At 47.2% G+C, this 22,858-nt stretch overlaps 1 protein-coding gene across 4 annotated transcripts in view; it reads right to left on the bottom strand.

The window, feature by feature from the left end:
- The window catches only part of SGO2 (shugoshin 2), a 437,789-nt gene that overhangs the window by 167,252 nt on the left and 247,679 nt on the right, over positions 1–22,858 (bottom strand). For all 4 annotated transcript variants that reach the window (XM_069615600.1, XM_069615598.1, XM_069615601.1 and 1 more), the window contains exon 5: positions 2,604–2,701. In XM_069615600.1, coding sequence (XP_069471701.1) covers positions 2,604–2,701 — 98 coding nt within the window. The remainder of the gene's footprint in view (positions 1–2,603; positions 2,702–22,858) is intronic.

The following is a 22,858-nucleotide window of genomic DNA, read 5'->3' as shown; positions in this document are numbered from 1 at the left end:
AGGTTGCTAATGCCAGTAATGCAGGGTATTGGTGTGGCAAAAGTAAAGTAAGATGTAAACAACCTTATTATAGGACCCTACTTTGTATTGTATGCAGGCAGAAATGCTTGGAGCCAGTTCTATGGGCCTAAAAGCCCTCAGGAGCGTAGAAGAGGACAACAAACTCCATTTCCCAGAAGGCTCGCGTGCCTGTGAGCCTCTGGGAATCCTCGGGACGACGCCCATTTGACTGCGCATGCGAGCAGAACGCACGAGGATCCCCGAATGCGCTACGGACAATCGGAGGGAGAAGACTTGCGTCAGCTGGTTCCTGCAGGCTGCCAACCGCAGGGCCACTCCCCGCCTGCGAACACTGCAGGCCCAGCTAAGGACAACAGATAAATGCATTTCTACTCTTATACACCGCACATACTAATAGTGCTGGGAAACTTGCATGTTGGGTGAAACTAAAAGTCACAGAGTACTGAGCCCCGCACTGGCGCTGGAAGTCTGCAGCATTAGAGTCGGGGCACCAGCACCATTAACCGTTGAGCCTCAAGCTAACGCTGGACTCCGAACCCTGCAGCATAGAGTCGGGGCACTGGCACCATTAACCCTTTAACCCTCTATGTTGCATGTCGTAGACAACTGGAGTAGAGCTAGTGAAACTATGTAAAGCTGTACTATGATCCTCTGACATAAGCTCATTGATGTTTTGATTTGCTTGTAGCGGCGTTCCGCCGATCACATGGCCCAGCTAGAACATTGATCGGTTCAAGGCAGAATCCAACCACGCACGATACAAAGCTAAGTGCATTCATCTTGTTTGTTTTTATTGCTAATGTTAATGTATGGTTGTGACTTTAACAGGTAATATTTATGTTTGCCAGCCATTGGGTAATCTCTTAAGGTTCAGGACACTTGTAAGTTCAGTTAGTATTTGGAAAGCACAGTAAGTAGAACTTTGTTGTGCAGATAATGGCAAGAACAGTCGGCGCCTTACTCACCAGAATCCAGAGAACATATCTGGGTCAATTAAACCAATAGGGCCAGACAAAGTGCTTGTGTGTAAAAAGTGTGGGCAGCACACCAGTAAACTCAAACCCCAGGAGGGCCTCATACTCCTCCTTCCTAACAACCTCTTCCCCATCCACAACCTCTACCTATCCCTCAACCCGATTTCCCCAACTCCCCCTACCTATCCAAACCAGCAGACCCTAACCCGCTTTCCCCGGCGGGTCTCGGAGGCCTGTGTTGTAAATACTCCAGGCACCAAGACCCAACAGGGAGGCAGGTGTACATGCTACCTCCGCGCAAGACCACGTTCCTGACAATATAAGAAAAAGAGCACCTTCTTCCCAACAAATAAAACTCATGATATCCAATTTCAAGGTTTGTAAAGTCATCAGGAGGCGTTTCCTTTTTACTACAATAATTCTCCCAAAACAGGAAGCAGCCAGGTGTTTCCAGGAGCAGAGACCTTCCCTAATCTTGGAAAGGAGCAGTTGATGTTCAGCATGAAGCCCACGGATCATATTAAACAGGATTTACTCCCCACCATGTATTTTCAAGCTGGTTGCAAAGATCCAGAGTGTTGTGGGGGTTATCAATTTAACCGTGAGATGGAGACATGGTGCAGTCAGCACCTCAAGTTTGTCGAAATATATTTTAAAACCAGAAGATCTTTTCAAACTACACAAGCATTTTACATTGGTGCTAGGGTAGATGCCTTGGGACAAGACATCAAAAGGAGATGGTCATCAGCAAATTAAGCTGCCTTGTATGCCCGCAGAGTAGACTATGCCAGCAATTTCTACATTTTCCGAAAGGCTTGTGTCAGGGGCTCAACCGTAAGGGCAAAAAGGTCTGAAGACAGCGGACAACCAGGATTGGTGCCCCTGGTTAAGGAAATGACTCGAATAAAGCCATTGCCTGAACTAAGTTGTGGGAGGCTTATAAATGAGCATTATTGCAACAACAACAAAATAATAAATAAAACCTACCAAAAAATCTTTAGCACCACCACAAAATGCTCCACTTGGCCCTCTACACCTATACCTATGTGCTATATCAATCAAATCAACTACCATTCAGACATTGAGTGCTCATCTCCCTGTAAGAAATCAAAATTGATCTACTAGGTTTAGGATCAAGGCTGTTAACCTGCTAGCCACGACTGTTGCAGATAATTTGAGATCTACATGGAGGGCATTAGACCTATGGCAGGCAAGAGCATAATGAGTATTTTTCACCCGCGTCAACAGCTTTATAATTCCTCAGCAATCCTAGTCAATCTTCCGAAGGGCTAGCCTTGATTGCTAGACTACAGCAATCATTTTGTGAAATAAGAAATCTAGAAGATATACAAGTGATGTTTTGGAAGGCAACAGCAACTCCTAAACTTGGGGCTGGGATTTCTCCCAACAATGACCTATTGCAAATCAAAATAGTTTGATTGTCTTCCAAATGTTCTGTGTACAGAGGTTTGTGGTCCCCATATGGTTTGAGGAACTACACTATTAGAAATGCAAAAAAGCAATGTAATTTAGTCAGTTTGAAATACAGGCATTGTGTCCGCTTTCAATATGCATTTAAGATTCATTTTATTGTAGAATCATTGTTACCTTAATGTGCAGTCATCATCCAAAGAGATCTCACTACTTCGGCTTACACATTCACTGCTTCGTTGGTTTGTTGAGATCGAAAGAAAATCTGCAGAATACTTTGAGAAAAAAAAAGAAAAATAATATTACTGACATGGTTATTCAGGTACTTTGAGTCTTTGCTCTTCCTCATTCACAATCTGGTTGGGGATCCTGCTTCTAACAAATTGGTATTGAAAACTGCACTGAAAAAAAATGCGATTATTTTAAAACCAGAGAATAGGAAAAAAAACATCTAAAACATACAAAAACAATTTTAAGCCTGTAAACTTGTGCGACGCTGCACAGACCTGACATTCCATATAAACTATTGGATTGAAAAAACATCTCTTTTCACTAAGGCTTTTACGACAAATTCCACACGGCAAGCTTAGACCAATGAGGAAGGTTTGTATGATCATTTCAAGGTGCGACATAAGGGCTGAACGTTCCAGAATTACTATGAATTTATCATTGCATTACTTAGTTGCTTCTGCTACACTCGTTCCCAAAATAAATGAACATTTTTACAAATTGAGAGGTAGAAACTGCATATGCACAGAGAATCCTGCAAACTAATTACTAAGAAATTCCTAGACAAAGGAATTGCATCTATAGGAAGTATCGAATGATTATCATTCGCAAAATATGTTAATCTTAGACCAAGTCGATAGGATTATCACATGCCTCAGTATCACATGCCTCAGGAGGGATAGTGATGTGGCCTTGGTCCTGTTGAAAGGCGCCAAAACGCACTCCAGATCCTGAATACCATCAACGTACAGCAAGAGCTGTAGGAAACCATCCAATGTGCAACAATAGCTTTGAATGCTTTACAGGCAATAAATTTCTTTGTGACAAATTATCCATTAAAGATTTTCATCCATTCCTGATGAATTTTAAACAGCTGTAGCTACAGTCCAGCTAATGCAAAAATTCCACAGCTGAAAAGATAAGTCTTGGTCGAAAAAAAATAAAAAAATAAACAGCAAAACATCTTTCCGATTAAGGTGAAAGTGAAAACAGGGCTTCAAGAATGCAGGGGATTGAAATTCAGATTGCATAAGGAGGAATTAAAAGCAGCTCCTGGGTATCCAGCATCAAGCAGTGACCAGGAGCTAGCACTGGGGATCTAGTACATAGATTTCCACAAATCTAACAAGCACATAATATGAAAACATAAACCCCGATTTACAGAACGTTTCCCAATGGGGTTTTACCATTATACAACACTTCTGTGAATTAGGCCCATAATGTTTCCTTAGTCAGAACCACCTATGCTTTAAAAGTCATAGACGTAGCAGTTTATTTATAGCTAAAAATATATACATTTTCAGTGAAATAGCTTTGTTAAAAGGGACGTTATGTTTAAGTTGCAATAATAAAAATGTAACTCACTCAGTGGAAAAACTTTGTTAAAAGGGATGTTATGTTTAGTTTATTCATTTGTATTGTGCACCAGACCAGAGGGTATGAGGGCGCAGGAGCAACAAGGTTATTCACAGCTTGGTTACATGTTACAATGCAGTACAGTAATAACAATGGTTTTATGGATACAATGCAGTAAATACACTGGATAATAGATGATTGAAGCAGTCATGAAAAAGGCAAAAGTTTACAGATTTACAAATATACATATTTACAGGTAGGTAGCAGTGAGGTGGGATGAATGGAATTAGCGGTCATTGTTCTTTATCCAGTGTATGTAGTTACGTCTAAAGTGTGTGTAGGTTTTGGGGTGTTCTTAGAGAAGGTGGTAGGGAGTTCCAGTCTTGTGCTGCTTTCACCTGGAAGCTGTTGCCACCCATTTTGGTGCGTTTGAATCTGGGAACTGTGAGATTAGCGTTGGAGGTTCTAGTAGGTCTGTTGGAGGTGTGTTTACTTATTCTATCGACTAAGTAGCGGGGGGCAGTGTTGTTGAGGCATTTGTGCGTTAGTGAGGCTACTTTGAGCAGGATTGTATCTGTTGTGTTGAGCCAGTTATGGGCTCTCCTAATGTTGGAAATGTGTTCTTTCTTGGGGATGCCGAGCACTGCTCTGAGAGCATTGTTTTGTAGCATCTGTATTTTGTTAGTAACTTGTTTGCTAGCTCCTACGTAGTGGGCATTGCAATAGTCCAGTTTTGATAATACAAGGGCTCTGGCTAGAGCAATGCAGCTCTGGGTGGATAAGAAGGTTTTGGCTGCTCTTACAAGCTTACATGTGTAGGCTGTGGAGGATGCCATAGAGCCAACCTGTTTATGGAAGGAGAGGGAGGAGTCCATGTATTTTCCTAAGGTTTTCACTTCCTTAGCTACTTTGATCGTGTTCCCGTCTATAATGACGCTGGTGTAGTTGTGGTCCAATTTGGTTAGGTTTGCGGTGGAACCAAGTATAATGAGTTCAGTCTTGTCATCATTCAGGCATAGACTGAGATGCCATCCATGCCTGGATGATGAGGTACACCCAGTTCACCAAGGCCAAATCATGGTTGTAATCTCCTGTCAGAGGGATGAGGATCTGGGTATCATCGGCATAATTAGTGTAATTGATACCCAGACCATCTAGATCATCAAACAGGGGCTTCGTGAACACGTTGTACAGTGTAGGGGAGACGCATGAGCCCTGGGGGACTCCGCATGTGATGGGGATGGGGTCGGCTGCAGCTGTGGTGGAGAAGACGCACATGGATCTGTTGCTGAGGAATGACTCGATCCAGCCGATGGCTTCTTGGGAAAAGTGGGCAGCTGAATCCAGGTGATTACATAAGATTTTGTGATCAACTAGATCAAATGCCGCGGAGAGGTCAAGGAGAAGCAGTAAAGCCGCTTTCCCGTTGTCTCCAAGAGTGTCAATTGGAGCCTTCAGGTCGATAAGGGCTGTTTCTGTCCCGTGTTGGGGTCTGAAGCCTGATTGTCGGATACCAAGGAGATGGTTTAGTTCAAGGTATTTTTGGATTTGTTGGTAGGCTGTCTTGTCTAATATCTTGAGCAGGAAGGGGACGGTGGTAATAGGTCTGTAGTTGGTGGGAATGGAGGGGTCCAGAGAAGGCTTTTTGAGAAGGGGGGGAGGACCCAGGACTCTGAGGTTGCTGGGGATGGTGCCCGAGGAGAAGGAAGCGTTGAGGAGTCTTGTGATGAATGGCGAGAGGTCTCTTGCCGCATCTTTAATAATTTGTGGGGGGCAAAGGTCGCCCTGACAGTTAGATGGTTTTAGGCTGAGAATGATTTTTTCCACTTCGAGAGTGGAGACTTTGGAGAAGCTAAAGCGGGAGGGTTTGGGCAGAGGGTGTTGGGGCGATGGGGACGGGGTCCTGTTAGTGGGATTGGTTGGTTTGGCTAAGGAGTCCTTATTTTTGATTTTAGTTTGAAGGCTTGTGACAAAGTTGTTGAGGGCATTTTGGACACTGGTGCACCATTGTCCTTCACACAGGTGTCTGGGGTTAGCACAGGTGTTTCTAGTTCTTTAATGATCGTAAACAACTCTTTGGTGCTGGAGTTGGATTGGGCGATTCTCGGGTTATATGACTCTTGCGGCTATGATTTCTTTTTTGTAGTTGGACGTTATTTTATTGAGCAATATTTTTTTGTGGTCTGTGGGAGAATGTCTCCAAGCTTGTTCCATATTGCGTTTTTCTTGGAGAACCAGTGGTTGAGATGCTTTTTCGGTTTACATTTTCTTAGTTTTAATGGTGCAATGGAGTGAGGGTTGGAGGAAGCAGAGAGTTGGTTAAGAGGAGGGAGGATGAGAGATATCAGTTTTTCCACCGTGATATTTTTTTTACTTCTCGTGGGGATGGCGGAGGCTAGCACATTGTTGGTGATGGGGCTCGAGTCTTCGAGGGTAAAGGAGAGGAGATGGTGGTCAGACCATGATTGAAGGGAGTTATCGGTGATGGAGGCTGCGCAGTTGAAGTCTGCTACCCAGTCGAGGGTTCTCCCTTTGTTGTGGGTGGGGCCATATACTTTTTGGGTAAAGCCCAATTCAGAAAGAGTATTATTGATGAGGGTAGCCTGGTGATCTTTGGGGTCTTTAAAGCCTAGGTTAAAGTCCCCTAGGAGGAGGCTCTGGGAGGTGTTTTTCAGGTTATTGGTGAGGATGGTGCTAAGGTCTTCCTCGAAGGATCCTAAGGGTCTGGGAGGTCTGTAGAGTAAGTGAATGGATATCGTTTGGGAGTTAGTAGTAGGCAGCTTAGCAGTGAGAGTTTCACAAGATGGAAGGTGGGTAGAGGAGTCAAGTCTAATGTTGGTGTGTTTTGACAATTACGGCCAGGCCACCGCCTCTAGATTCTGTTCTATCCGCTCGGAGGATGATGATGTAGTCGTCGGGGATGGCTAGTGAGAGGGCTGGCCCTGCGGCTGCGTGGAGCCAGGGCTCGGTTACGGCTAAGAAATCTAGATCTTCTGCTAGAATGAGGTCCGCTGTATATGTAGCATGGGCTATTATTGAACGTGCGTTGATGAGGGCGCCTTTTAGGAGTGTGGCAGTGGTTTGGGTGGGGATGGTGGCTGTGTTCTAGGTTTTGTGTTTGGGTGTAGTATTAGGTGGGCTGGTCCTAGGTCTTTCCAATGTGAGGTTGGTGCAGGTGCGAATGGTAATGGAATGGTTATTCAGTTTGGACTGGATAGAGTCCCTGGCTCGAGGCTCATACAGTTTAGGTAATCTGGACCGTAATCTGGTATTTCTTTCTGAGAGGCTGCATGGTAGGGAGAATTGGAACGGCATGGTTGTGGGGTGGGGCTCTACGGAAGGTGGTGTAATGGTGCCTACGGTGGCCAAGCTCAGGGTGGAACTAGGCGGACAAGAGGAATTAATGAGGTGGAGAATAGTTCTCAGCAGCATTGTGAAGATGCCTGGTAGGAACTTTTGTTGGTGGTGGGTGGCCTGGTTGGTGGTTGGCAATCAGCAGAGGTTGCATATGTGGCTGGGATGTGCACAGAAGGCTTTTTAAAAAGAGAGCTGACACGATGCCTAGATGTGGAATACAAAGTAAGCTGACACAATGCCTAGATTTGGAATACAAAGTAAGCTGACACAATGCCTAGATGTGGAATACAAAGTAAGCGGACACAATGCCTAGATTTGGAATACAAAGTAAGCTGACACAATGCCTAGATTTGGAATACAAAGTAAGCTGACACAATGCCTAGATTTGGAATACAAAGTAAGCGGACAATGCCTAGATTTGGAATACAAAGTAAGCGTACAATGCCTAGATTTGGAATACAAAGTAAGCTGACAACGCCTAGATTCAATTTTTAGAGTAAGATGACACGATGGACCAGGTAAAACACTTAAACATCGACGAGGAGGCAAGGCATGCAGAGTTATACATACAATGCGCAGCATATGATGGGCAAGTTAGCATGACCAAAGTGTGAAATGTCATTTAGATCCGTGCACGATAGCATAGGGTACCTTTGAAATACCGGGCGTTGGTGGAGCACGGGATACAGTTTCGTTTTGCATGCATGCATGGGGTTGATGAGGGAGGAGTTTTTTTTTTTTTTTAATCGGGGAGACGCGCCCGCAGCCATGTACTTGGCTTGCGTGCTATTTGGCAGTGGAGAAAGTCACTTAAGGGAGCGGGGCTGTGCTGTAGCTGGGAGGGGTGGGCAGCAGGTCACAAGCGGCGCACACAATGTGTTGACTTGCTGTAAGGAGGCGGGAGGTTAACAGGTGGGCGTATGAGTTGGCGAGCATCTCACCTGGTTAACGCGAGCACCGTAGCACAGCGAGCGCAGCCAGTGCTCGGTCAGGCTCAGTCAGGAGGAGCCTTTGTCTGTTGCCTTAGTCGGGGGCCGGCTTCGCCTGCCGGTGCACCCCGATTCGATAAGAGGCAGCAGGCGACCAATCACAGGGCAGCAAGCTTCTGAGGCTTGGCAGAGAAGCAGAATGGGTAGAAGGAAGCGGCGGCGGCCATCTTTAAATTGCAAAAACCTTGTGTTTTTGCATTAACAATTCTAGAAGGTGTGGGCTTCGTTTTCAGTGCCCATGAAGCAGGTCTGCTGTGCTTGGCAAAGCTGCACAGAAGGGGGGCCTTAAATTAAAAATACATTTCAGGCGATTTTTGGGATGAGACAGATGCCTAAAAGCAAAAAGGTGTAGCCTCCTGGCTAACCTAACATCAGGCAGGGCTCGAGGCAGCATGGGGCTGCTCCTGCAGCTGGTGGTCGTCGAGGGAGCTCCTGCTCGACCTCATGGAACCCAGGAGATTGGAAACCATAATTGGTTAAAAGTAAAATCAAAAAAAAAAAAATCTGCCAGTCCTGGTAAGGTAAGCAACCATAACTTGGGCCTCCACCGTACACTGCTAAGACTAACACAGGGGACATCAAAGATGACCTCAGAAATCTGGGCCACTTGGTTTTGTTCACCGACATGAAAGCCAACCGGTTTTCTTCACTGACTAAGAATGTTTAAATGGAAAAGTTGCTATATATGGCTATATATGTGGAAGACGTTAACCTTCTTGTGTATGGTAGAAGTACTTTCCTTATTGTTTGGTATCGGCTCATGGTGCACAGATATGGGCCAATAATCAGGCTGTGCACACAATTCATTTGAGAACTTGATGAACTATAATGTTATTGACATTTTGTATTGAGGTCATTTCTATCTTCTATACTGTAGTTGGCGGTATGTGCCTAATTTGTATGCATTGTGGGTCTTTATATGTATGGTTTGTACCAACACATGTAGTAAGTCTATTACCAATGTATTCCATGCTTAACATTACTGAAAACTCTGCAAGGATATCTTTCATTATTTTATACAGCAAAATAAAGATTTTCCATAATAATTTACTAGAAAGTCTTAATTCTATTAAAGACACGGAGGCGAGCATTATGCTTCTCTTTCTTTATTTATATATTTAAAGAAAGTGCTCAGCAGCAAGACATTTTCACATAACAGAAAATATGAATATAAGTTTAAAAGTAAAATGACAGGAAATAGTTTATAATACTTAACAAACTAATATAGACTCTAAGATCGACGAATTCAAAATTGATATCCAACTGATCCGCCAAGACGCTCACAACTTAGCGGAGAGGGTCACGACCGTCGAACAGTCGACGGAGGAAACATCCACGGCCACTACAGCCATGAAGTCAGAAGTTGCCCTCCTGAAGAGGATAGTTGCCTTCCTGGAGGAAAGGGCGGAGGAGGCCGAAGGTCGGGCCAGACGGAGCAACATCAGGATCCTGGGCGTCCCAGAGGGGAACGAGGGGGCAAATACCACATCCTTCGTCGAAACCCTTCTGCTGCAAGAAATAGGGGCCGGCAAACTGACCCAGGGATTCTCGGTCGAGAGGGCCCACAGATCCCTCCAGAGGCGCCCTCCCCCTGGATCGCACCCCAGACCTATAATCGCTAAGATACTGAACTTTCAGGACAGAGAAACTATCTTACGGCGATCCAGGGAGGGGGGGGCCCCATCGAAAGAGGGGACTCCAAAATCTCCATCTATCCGGACTACACGCAGAAGGTTCAGAGAGAGCGGAATTCATTTGTCCCGATAAAAGCTAGGCTCCGACAACTGAACCTAAATTATAGATTGTTATATCCGTCACGCCTCAGGGTCGTCTACAAAGAGAGAGTGGTATTCCTCGATAATCCAGAGGCAGCCAACATGTGGCTAGAGGATAATAACCTGGCGGATGGCAAGGACAACTCACGGAATGAGGCCTAACCCCCCCGATCCCACAAGCGACCCCCGAGTAACAGTAAGAACTATCGTACATGACGCTGGAACACAGAAGGTAATCCAACTTCAGTTTTTCACTTGGAAACGGCCTCGCTCGGCTCCGCCGCCAGACCCTCGCCCCACCCCCAGCGTAGAATTCACCCGGTCTGGGCACCTGCCTGACCCAGCTCGCGCCCGACTCCCGGATGGGCTCCGACGGCTCGAGAGCGCCTGAGCACCGCAACAATGTTGTAGTCGCTGGGCGCACCAGTTTGAGTTTTGTTATTAGTTTTATTAGTTATACAGTCTTCATGCTTCTTTCGCCAACAAAGACCGAGATGGGTCCAGGACGCGACCCCGACGACCGGAATTCAGTGATATTCCCCCCGCAGCCCACCTACGGAGGACTAAAGCAGAGCCGGACTCCGGAGACCGAGTCCCGCATCAAATCCGAAACTCAGACCCGATGGCGGCACAGTTCACTGTGATGACATGGAATGTGAGGGGTATGGGCTCATACCTCAGACGCAATCGTATACAATCCTATCTCAGAAGGAAGAAAGTCTCGATTGCACTCCTTCAAGAGACTCACCTCACGACGGAGGCCATGTCCAAGATTGCAGACCGATGGGCTGGGACTGTGAGAGGGTCCCCCTACTCCAAATACGCTAGAGGGGTGCTAATATGGATAAGCCCGGATGTGCCCTTCCAGATGGAGGGGAGTGAACAAGATAAGGAAGGGAGATACATAGTGATTTGGGGCACAATGGAACAGACCCCAGTCTGCTTGGTCAACTCCTACTTCCCACATCACGGAACACCGGCGTACTTCGCCACAATGATTACAAAACTGATTCGGCACCGGGACCGCACTTTCATATGGGGAGGGGACTTCAATTGTGTTGCTGACGCAAGCGCGGACAGATCGCTGCCCCCCCCCCCACACCCGAGCAACCTTGCATCCCGTGCCCTGAGGGAAACTCTGGAGCAGCTCAATCTAGTCGACATCTGGAGGGAACACCATCCGGCCGACAGGATTTACTCCCACTACTCAGCCCCACACGGAGTCCATACAAGAATTGACTACCTGTTTATCAACAAGGAGCTCGCCCCATGTGCTGCATCTACAGAGTACCTGGGGCGAACGATCTCCGATCACTCCCCACTGACCATGCTATGGCAATTGAGGGGCCCCAGACCCCCGATCCCCATGTGGAGGATGCCGACTGCAGCACTTGAAGATCCCGAGTTCAGGGAAGACCTTGCCGAAAAATTGGAAGATTACCTGGAAATCAACATGGGGTCGGTATCCTCCTGGGGCACATTATGGGAAGCTATGAAGGTGGTGACCAGAGGGGAAATTATATCGAGAGCCGGCGGTACTCGCAGGCAGTTGCAGAGAACGCTCGAAGCACAGGAGGCTGAGATCTCCCGACTAGAGTCTGCTCACGACAACTCCACAGAGGCCGAGAATAAATTGAAGGAAGCCCGTGCAGAATGCCAACAAGCATGGGAAAGACTGGAGAAATTCGATTTTACCACGCATACCACCCGATCCCACAAAGAATCGGACAAACCAGGGAGATTACTGGCCTGGCTCTGCAAGTGGGAACACCCCAAACACCTCCCAGTGGAGATACGGGACGCCGATGGGACATCCCACACGACCCAGTTGGGGATCAATGAAGCCTTTGCCAAATTCTACACCGAACTGTATGCCCACAAGACGCAAATTCCTACTGAAGACATTATAGACACACTTGAGGAGATAGAACTTCCCCGCATCTCACTCGAGCAGAGAGAGGAACTGGAGATGGAGATCACTCTTGAGGACGTACAAGGGGCGATCAGGTCCCTCTCTAACAACAAAGCCCCTGGCAGCGACGGCCTCCCACCTGAGTTTTACAAGACGTATGAGCCCATCCTTACCCCAGTTCTCCACGAGGTCTACCAGGAGGCATACACGAACGGGATTCTCCCCAACACCATGAAAGAAACCATAATCGTCCCTATGCTCAAGCCACACAAATCGCCCACCGACTGAGTCCTATCGCCCTCTGGCCATGCTAAACTACGATGCCAAGATCCTCACATCCATATTAGCTCGCAAGCTGGCCAGAGTGGTGGGATCCATCGTCCATGAAGATCAGAACGGATTTGTACCTGGGCGCAACACCACTGCTAACCTCAGGAGGCTACAGCATGTAATGGCTGAAACACACGAGAGGGACGAGGACCTGGCGGTGTTGTCGCTCGATGCTATCAAGGCCTTCGACTCCATATACTGGGAATGGATCAGGGCGGTCCTGAGAAGATTTGGCTTCGGAGGGGGCTTCATCAGGTGGATCGAGGTCCTCTATAATTCCCCAATGGCGAGAGTGAAAACGGGAAGAATGGTATCAGCAGCCTGGGAAATACAAAGGGGAACGAGACAGGGGTGTCCGCTATCGCCCATGCTGTACATACTGGGCCTGGAGCCGATTGCACTATACTTCAGGCAGCAGTTTTTCGACGCTGGTATCAAGGTGGGCACTGTACACCACATTATATCTCTATACGCAGACAACGTCCTCCTTTACCTAAGCACTCCCGAAGTTAATGCACCGACAGCACTGGAGGTACTAGATAATTACGCGAAGTACTCAGGGATCCGATTCAGCAGGAGCAAGTCCTCCGCCTTCCCCATGGCGGGCCTACGCAACATTCCAGAAAGCAATCTCCCAGTGATAGGAATAGGTTGGCAACTGGTCAAGTTCCGTTATCTGGGGATCAACGTAAGCCATAACCCGCTACTCACGCACGAACACAACACTGAGGTCGCCATCATGAGTCTTCGACGCTCTATAAAATTCTGGTCCAAGCTCCCATTGGCCATGGTGGGCAGGGCAGCGATAGTCAAGATGATCGTACTCCCCCGATTCCTATATTTCTTCGTGAACATTTGCCATTACGTTCGACCGCCCTTCTTCAAGAAGCTGGAGGCTATTATCAGGGACTTCCTTTGGGGCCCCCACAGGCACAAACTGTCGCTATCTGTTCTCTCCCTGCCACACAAAGAGGGTGGAATAAAGCTACCGGATCTCCAGTTATACTATCTGGCTGCCCAGCTGAGTCACATAACGAAATGGCTCTCGGACGAACCTTCGGCTGAGACGGAACTACTGAGGCAATCCTCGAACAATGTGATCCCCCAAGGAAACCCTGTGGCACCCCACACGACAATCCCTGGTCACCTCACAAGTGATTGACCTGGGAAGGAAGATATGGGCCAGGTCCTGCTACATCAGGCGAGTACAACACCCATACTCTCCGGATAACCCCATTTTAGCAGACACCTGCCGAACGGATGCAGACCTCTCCACAGCAAGGAGGTGGGAAGAAGCCGGCATATACACATGGGGCGACATGTACGAGGAAGGAGAATTCAGGGACTTCGAATCTCTAAAGGCCGCCGAAGGAATACCCCCGGGCCAGTTCCTCTGGTACCACCGCCTTAAACAGACTGCCAAGAAACAATGGACCGGCTGGCCGAAGGAACCCTCCCCTGATCCTCTACTTCAAGAAATGCATGACCTCTCGGATGGCTGGAGACCAGTCTCCAGGCTCTACAGCAGACTATGCGACAAACCTAACCCTAAAGGCGAAGATCTGAGGGCGAAATGGGAAGCGGACCTTGAGACCCCCATCACGGATAAAGAATGGGAGAGGGCGCCAATATTTCCCAAAAAAGTGTCCAGGAATACCAGATTCGGCCAGATTCAACTGAACGTCCTGTATAGGACATACATGACCCCACATAGGGTCGCCTCCTTCAATAAGACATCCTCCCCTGCATGCCCATGGTGTGGGAATGATAAAGCGGACATGATCCACATGTTCTGGACTTGCACTAAGGCGATGACACTATGCTCCAAAGCCAAACAGACTTGCATGGACGCTGGAATGACGAGGTACGAATGGACCCCCGGAGAGTGCCTCCTGGGGAATTACCCCAGACCTAGCAAGTCCAAGCATACTGTCAGACTAATGGACATCTCATGCATCCTGGCTAAGAGAACAATTGCGATGGCCTGGAAGACGCCGTCGGGCCCCAGGCATGAACGATGGCTCAAAGAACTCGAGAGATGGACAGTAGCTGAAACCAGGGCCTGGCAAGAAGGAATCATGTCAAGCGGCGAAACCGAGTGCGGCACCCTGGAATCATGGAAGGCCCTCCTCAGAGACATACGCTTCAGCGCCGACCACAAACCCCCCTGAAATCTCGTAGCATCACACTGGCGCTACCCCCTGATGCCAGCACTGGAAGGACAGCCCTTGTATGCGACCCCTCCTGCTTCCTGAAACTCTGGGTCGCAGGCCCTAACCCATCCGTCCACTGTAAGTTCGCTGCAACATGAAGACTGTTGTTGATTTGTTTGGCCCTTCCCCTCCCCTGTCCCCCTTGCACCGTCTCCTCCCTTGTTTGAACCACTGTTTGATTTCTCGTTGTATTGCACGTTTTTTTTCTCACCAAAATCAATAAAATACATTCCCAAAAAAAAAATACTAAACAAACTACATTTCCCAGATGCCTGAGGGAAAAATCCAGTCCAATGTCAGAAACATGTGACTAACGTCCACCAATAAAGTAACAGGTCCTCCCATAAACAGCCTTGAATATGATGCACTTCCTCTTTCGAAGCTGCGAACTTGGCAAACGAAGATTCATAACCGTGGGCAACTCGCAGTAGTAAGCAAAAACAAGGAGTTCTAGATTAGGTGGATTTATTGGCAGGAGCTGTCAGGAGAAAGAAAAGTATATAATTGGAATTATATCATGTATATTACAACCCTAGTTCCAAGAGAAGGTGGGAGAGAAATATGTTATGTTATTCCAAAGAAAACAGTCATGAACAAACACATAGCAATTATCAGCGCAGATAATGTTGTCTAGACTCGGTGTAACCTGATTTCTCGCCGGGTGGGATAATGCTCGCCTCCGTGTCTTTAATAGAATTAAGACTTTCTAGTAAGTTATTATGGAAAATCTTTATTCTATGTCAAGACCGGAGGCTCCCATTATGCTGGTTTAAAGCTTACTTACCACAATAGATGCTGGCTGTTCTACCGGTTTCAGGTAGAATTGCTTAAAAACTATTCGCTCGACCAATCCGCCATTCTCATAATATCTTCGTCGGATCCAGACTTGAAAAGCTTTAGAAGCCGTTGCTCCTCTCACGGAATGAGCACCGATGTGCAAGGTATCTATACCTGCCTGAGTTAAGGTCCACCACACCCAGCGTGCTAAGGTCGGAGTGGAAACTGCTCTATGAGGCTTACGTAAGGCTATTAACAGGTGCCCATCAGGGGAAGTCCTGAGGGGAGCCGTGACCTCCTCGTAAGCTTCGAGGCATCTGACCAAGCAGAGCTTGGGCTGACCCCTAAAGGCAGGGAAGGAAATCATTCTGGATTTACACTTCGTCCTCCTATGTATGTGAAATACTATGCCATCGGGAGAGAAGGTCCTGCCCGCCAGATCGAGGGTTCTGACGTCAGAAACTCTCCTAAAAGAGACTAGGCAAGGAAGTGTAGTGAGCTTGCCAGATATGGCCGTGCAAGATAACTCTTGATTATCTGGCCAGGATAGAAAAAGGTTCAAGACTTTGTCAAAGTCCCAAAGTTTACCATAACGAGATGGAGGCGGAGCAGTAAGCCTGATACCTGTAAGCAGCCTGCAGACCAAATGGTGTTCACCGGCTGGAACTCCTTTTATGGGGTCGTGGCCTGCTGAAATAGCATAACGATATTCGTTGACCGTTCTGTATGCCAGACCCTTTTCCACCAAGGATGCTAAGAAATTGAGAATTTCTTCTACAGGTGCCGAAACTGGATGTAAGCCTTTGTCCTGACACCAGCTTCTCCAGGCGTTCCATGAGTTAGAGTATCTTTTGAGAGTGGCTGGAGCCCAACTCTCCTCGATGAGGCGGACTGTCAAGTGGGACATGCCTGGAACTTTCCACCTAGACCTTCAATCCTCCAAGCTGCTAGGATCAGAGACCCTTGGAGGAGAAGAGGGTGACGCTGCCATGCAGGATTCTGCAGGAGATCTGAAATTGGGGTAGAAGGATTGGAAAATCCATAGAAAGTTCCAGAAGAACTGGATACCAGATCTGAGAGGTCCAGACCGGGGCTATAAAAACCAGCTCTGTTTGTTCCCGACGGGCCTTCGCCAGGATCCGTGTTATGTTGAAGGGAGGAAAGGCGTAATGTACTCCTTCGCTCCAATGTTGGAGAAAGGCGTCCGTAGCGGCTGCTGCAGGATCTGGATTCCAGCTGAAAAATATCGGTAGTTGAGGGTTCAGGCGTGAGACAAAGATCTTTGGACAATGGACCCCAAATCTGCTGAAGCCGAAGAAAGACTTCCCTGTGGAGCCTCCAGTCGCTGTAATCGACTGTTCCGGGAGTACCAATCCGCCACTACGTTCGTCAGGCCTGGTAGGTATTCTGCTGTGACAGAAATACGGTGCTATAGGCAGTAGTGCCAAAAGTCCTTGGCTAGCTATGCCAGAAGCCAAGATTTGGTGCCTCCCAGATGGTTGATGCATCTCACTGCCGAAATGTTGTCCATTTTCAGTAAGATACAACAGCTCACTCTGTCTTTGGTAAAGGAGCGTACCGCGAAGGAACCCGCTAGAAGCTCGATGCAGTTTATATGCATACCGAGTTCCTGGGGGTGACCATGTCCCTCCGGTGGCCACTGAACCGCATCTCGCTCCTCAGCCGGAACGAATGGCATCTGATTCTATCACTATGTCTGGAGCAGATCCGAAGATCGCCCGGCCGTTCCAGGCATCCATGTGTACAAGCCACCAGTTGAGCTCTGTTCTTGCCTCCGTTGATAGAGTCAGCTGTTGAGAGTAAGAAAGACTGCGTCTTAGATGCTGTCCCTTGAGCCGTTGCAACTCTCGATAGTGTAGCGGTCCTGGAAAAATGGCCTGGATAGACGAGGAAAGAAGGCACCCTTGCTAAGTCGCGAAGGGATATATCCTCCCTCTGAAGGAATCTGCGGATCTCCCGTTTGGTAGAGTGGATTTTGGGCGCTGGAAGGCGGAGTTGAGCTGTTTGGGTGTCTATGACGAATCCCCAAAAACTCTAGGGTTTTGGAAGCCTGAAGGCAAGATTTCTCCCAATTTATTAGGAATCCGAGACTGTGCAGGAGATCTATGGCAAGCTTGGTCTGATGCTCTACCAGAGCTTGTGATTGCGCCATGAAGATAATATTGTCTAAAAATATCAGTCTGACGCCTTGTTCTCTCAAATGTGCTATAACTGGCCTCAGAAGTTTGGAGAAAGCCCACGGAGCTGAGGAAAGACCGAATGGAAGGCTTGTGAACTCCCAGTCTCGGTGTCCCCAGGAGAATCTTAGATAGCTTACGTGGTCCTGATATATGGGCACCGCGAGGTACGCATCTTTCTGGTCCAGCCGCATGAGCCAGTCGTTGGGTCTCAAAAGGTCCCTGAGCATGTGAATGCCCTCCATCTTGAAGTGACGGTAAATGATAAACTTGTTGAGTGCCCTGAGATTTATTACTGGGCGTACTGTTTTCTGCGCACTAGGAATATGCGGCTGAAGAAACCGCCTAAACTTGTGCAGGACGAATTGCTTGCTTTAGTGCTAAACTGTGAATTTCCTTGTCCAGCTCTAGCTCGTCCTGCTTGGACAGTGATTGGAATGGGACGGCCTACCTGAAAAGGTTGTGTAAAGAATTCTAGGCACATGCCGCGCACAGTGTCTCTGACCCAAGCGTCCCCTAATAAGGAATCCCATGCATGCGCAAAAAGAGCTAGCCTCCCTCCTATAGGCACTAATGGCGCAGGCTTTGTGATAAGTAGACTGACCTGAGGGCTGTTGCTGGGCGGGGTACCGGGCGGCTCTCCTCCAACCGCGACCTCTTCCTCGGCCTCTCGATGGAAAGAAGGTGTCGATGTCCGAGCAATCCTGCCAGGCCGGATGTTCCCTGGATTGCTGAGGTCTACGGTCGAAGAAATATTGGCCGGACGAGCGACCTCTGCCTCGATCGGCCCTGGCAAAAATCTTTGAAGAGAAGACTCTTTTAATGGAGGATTGAGCCTTGTCTAGCGCAGTAAATGTGCCTACGAATTTTGCCATTTCCTTGACAAAGGAATCGCCAAAGAGTAGACCTTGGGCGGTGGCTCCGGACTCGGCGTCTGCCAGCTCGGCCAGTTTCGCGTCCATTTTGTCGAGAATGCCCTTGCGGCGCTCGGCTGAAATGGCACAGCTAGCGTTGCCCAGTAGACAGATGGCTCGTTGAGCCCATCCCGACAGAATCACTGGATCAATGGAGTCCCCTGTGGCTATGGCTGCCTCGGCCAGATCCATCATTTTCACTAATGGACCTAAGACGTCCAACACTCTGTCCTGGCAAGATTTCCAGGCTCGATCTATGCCTTACCTTGGATCTTTGGCATTCTTACCGAGGAAAGTTATCATTTTAGAGTCCAATTCCGGGAGTGATTTTGTCCGGGATTACCGGGCGTGGATACTCCGTCTCGCTCAGACTTCTTTGTCTAGAGGCTTACAGAGCCTGTCCTTGATGTACTCCAATGTCCTCTGTGATGGCTCCCAATCAGAAGATCTGGGATGCACTAGATCTTCCGGGGAAAACATCCCTTTAGAGGAATAAGACTTCTTAGGGACTGGGGCTGCCACAATCCCTGTAGTAGAGGGTCGCGACCCTATGGATTGAACATCCTCATTAGCAAAAAGGGGAGACAAACTGTTGTCATCGCAACCTTCTTGTTCGAAGCCCTGTTGATATCCCTCTGGGCTCGAGGATCTGGTGTCCCTGTTTTCTTCCTCGGGACAAGAGGGTCCATCGGCAGAAGGGGTCTCCTTCCTTTCTGAGAGGTGCTTTCTTTTTTGTGTTCTTTTCTTCAGCAGGGAGTTGTCATGCAGCTGCTCCTCTACCTCATCCAGTCGTTGCTGTACAGGCAGGAGCATGTCTGAAATAGCTTTCTTGATGCTAGTCTCCACTGAGGAACTTAGCACCTTCTCCAAGCTGCTTGCCATCGCCACTATATCAATTTCATGTGCTTCATCTTCATACTCATGCCAATCCTGGTCCTCTTGAATGAAGTACTGAGCTGCCATTCTTTAAGTCGCACCTCTCTACTCCCTGATTCTTCCTTTTCTTTTTTAAATGTTCTCGTGAATTATATATACGCTTCTCAGTATATATATATTTCATTTTTTTGTAGTCACAGACTGCCTTCTCTCCAAATTATATATCTCCCTGTGAATAGGGCTGTGTTCACTTGGAATATCCACAAGCGTCCTCCTTTCTGCTTTTTTGTTGCGCTTTGTAAGAACTGTGTTCCTAATTTATGGGATACGGGTCTATCTGCTTCTGGCACTCACAATCGTAATTTCATTAGAAAACGTAACGAGAAACCCGATCGCGAGCGCCAGAAAACAGAGTAAGGCACCTGGGAGGGCAGGAACACCCTCTGGTGATTGCGGGAGACACCGCAGTCACACGAATACCAGATCCGTTGCTTCCCCGGCTCGCGATCTCAATGCGAGTCGCAGAAGCAGGCGGAGGAAGCGTCTGAGGGCTCAGGGAGGCGGGTCCTCGCCTCTGCAGCTATGCGGCTCAAGAAAGCCGTAAGAATATAAGAAATGCTGCCGAGTTAAGATCTCCGACGCCAGCAGGAAGTAGCTGGCGTTGGATGAAATATCCTGAGGCAACGACGCGTAGCGCATCGATGAGTAAAAATGAACCCTTTAGGATACGTAAAAAGGATACGCCGCGTGGCGCACTTAAGTGTAATAAAACATTAAAGCTCTAATTCATCATGAAATACATTACAGACAATATTTATGAATAATCAATGCAGCAGATTGAATATAAGTGCATCATATTCAAGGCTGTTTATGGGATGACCGGTTACCTTATTGGTGGACGTTAGTCACATGTTTGACATTGGACTGGATTTTTCCCTTAGGCATCTGGGAAATGTAGTTTGTTTACAGTGTTATAAACCATTTCCTGTCATTTTACTGTTAAACTTATATTCATATTTTCTGTTATTTGAAAATATCTTGCTGCTGAGCACTTTCTTTAAATATTTAAATAAAGAGAAGCATAATGGGAGCCTCCGGTCTTGACATAGAATTACCAGAATACACATCTTCTACTTCTACAGTGTATGCTGCACCCATTTATTATGTGCATGTACGATACCTTCCTGTATTAAGAACACTAATGTTTTCTTTACATAAGTACATTTGTTTATACATCTATTTTTTTTTTTTTAAAAACTACTTGATCTCCCAATCACCCCCAACACCTTGTTACCAACGTTATAAACAGAACCCCTTGTAAGAACTTGAAAATTGTGAGGTCATCATTGTCCTGGGTTTTAGTCTTAGCAGTGCACGGTGGTGGTGCAAGTTATGGTTGCTTACCTTACCATAACTGGCGAATTCCTGCGGTTTTGTGATTTTACTTGTAACCATAGCATCTCTTTAACTGAGTTTTTCCACTCAATTTGTTATGTTTCTATTAGTGCAACTTAACCAGAAAGTCCCTTTAACAAAGTTTTTTCACTGGATTTCATGGGTTTTATTTTTCTACATGTTCCTTACATCATACCAACACTCCCCCCGGCCCCCTGTCCTTCCACCCCCCCCTCCCCCCCTTGGCCAGTGTCATAGATGCAGTGTCTGCAGACCGCGCAAATGTCCGCAGACTTCGGACAGCATTCACACTGCGCAAAAGCACAGGGGTTACCTTACATTGTTTTAATCTGCAACAGGCAAAGACATGAAACAATAAGATATATGTAGCACATCCACAAATATGTATAGAAATTCTGTACTTGAGAAACCAGAAGTATGTTTTCATAGGGTGCACAAAATAATGCAATGCACCAGGAACAAATCTTAACTGTACACCTAAACTTATTTCCTCAGTGGAACCTTGCTTACACACCGACAAGCAGCTGGCAGTTATTCCAGAAGAAACCCTTAGAAAAATAGTAAGTGCACTGTATTTTTTTCTGTAGCATTACAAATTATGTATACATAACTTGTAAGAAATAGCAGAATTCTTTTCTTTGAACAGAAATGGCAAGCACACTGGAATGGTTGGAGGAACATTTCCCCATGACGAAATGAGTGAAGAAAACTAATGGTACAGAATACATTTTTTAAAGCAGAAGTAGTGATGTAATTTGTTGAGATGTCACTAAAACGTGGTTTTCTTTTTAACAGTAAATATTTTGAATGATTGGATTATCTGCAAAAATGGATGAACTAAATATTTTTATACAGGACGTTTGTGAAAGATCATGTGAAAGGAAATGTACGATATCACTGCCCCACTTGTACCTGTGCCCATTCACCCTGTCCCAACCAATCATCCCCATCAAATTCCCTAAATGAAAGACGCTATAATGAAACCTCAACCCCTTCATCCCCTCATGATCAGTGCGTAGAACACCCCAATTCTACCATATGTTTCAGATTCCCCAATTACTTTACTAATATGTTTTTGTTTTAATAAATGTGTATGTGCGTGTACTGTGGTGCTTTTTATTTTTAAAAATGCCTATTTGGAGTCTGCGGACTGCACGGGCAGTCCATAACCAAAATGGAGGTGCCCCCGGACATCGTGCCTGTCCGGAAATGTCCGTTCGATTGTGTCTCACTTTTAATTCGTTCGGGGAGTCATGCCCTGTCCTGCGGACACTTCCATGCAGGTGTGCAGTGTCTCACGCGCACTAGGTGTCCGCAGCCGTCCAGGGACATCATCATGTGACCGCACCCGGACAGTTTAGGGTGTTTGAAGCTGAAACGATAACCCTTGCAGAGCCCCTAGACCGTGTCTTAGTAGATCTAGCAAGTTTGTAAGCCCCATGTGTGGCTAGATAGTCCACGGACACTACCATTCATCATCATCATCTGGAGGGCCTGGAGAGGGGGCGTGGTGATACAGAAGTGGATCAAGAGGAAGATGAGGATCTGGAACTCCCAACGTGAATCCAGGGCGTGGCAGCTTATTACCACTGTTGGGGGTGTACCTAAGGCCCGGGCAGACAAGGTTCGATGCACTGAGCGCAAGGTTGGACTTAGTCGCAGAAAACCAGGTCTGTACAGCTACGGGACCATCTCCATGCGGCGCCACCTCAGGTCCCATCACAAGGCAGCAGTTCAAAAGGTTGTACCTTTCGAAGGGACAAGTAGGCTGACAGCCACTACCTCATCCGCTCATGCCACCACAAGTGACACTCTTGTGGGGTAAAGGATCCCTGCAGAAACCTTGCAGGCCATTCATAACACAGTCGACCCTTAATCTTTGAGGGTGACAGTGTTGTGCATGTACTGTGACACACTGCTCTGTAGTGGGAGCAGTAGTGCTTTTGAAGCTGCGGTCAAGGAGCATGAGAAACACTGTCCCCTACCTGATGAGGCCCACACAACATCTTCCTCTCTCCACCTGCCCTTTTGTCCCTGTGGTTGGTGCCCCTTCCCTCCCTTCCCTGCGGAAAAAGAAATTATATATAAAAA

Source organism: Ambystoma mexicanum, chromosome 9 (genome assembly GCF_040938575.1).
Source record: "Ambystoma mexicanum isolate Mex_15411 chromosome 9, UKY_AmexF1_1, whole genome shotgun sequence".
NCBI classification, from domain to species: Eukaryota; Metazoa; Chordata; class Amphibia; order Caudata; family Ambystomatidae; genus Ambystoma; species Ambystoma mexicanum.
The sequence above is the reverse complement of the archived record's forward strand: the minus strand, read 5'-3'. Positions and strand labels throughout refer to the sequence as shown.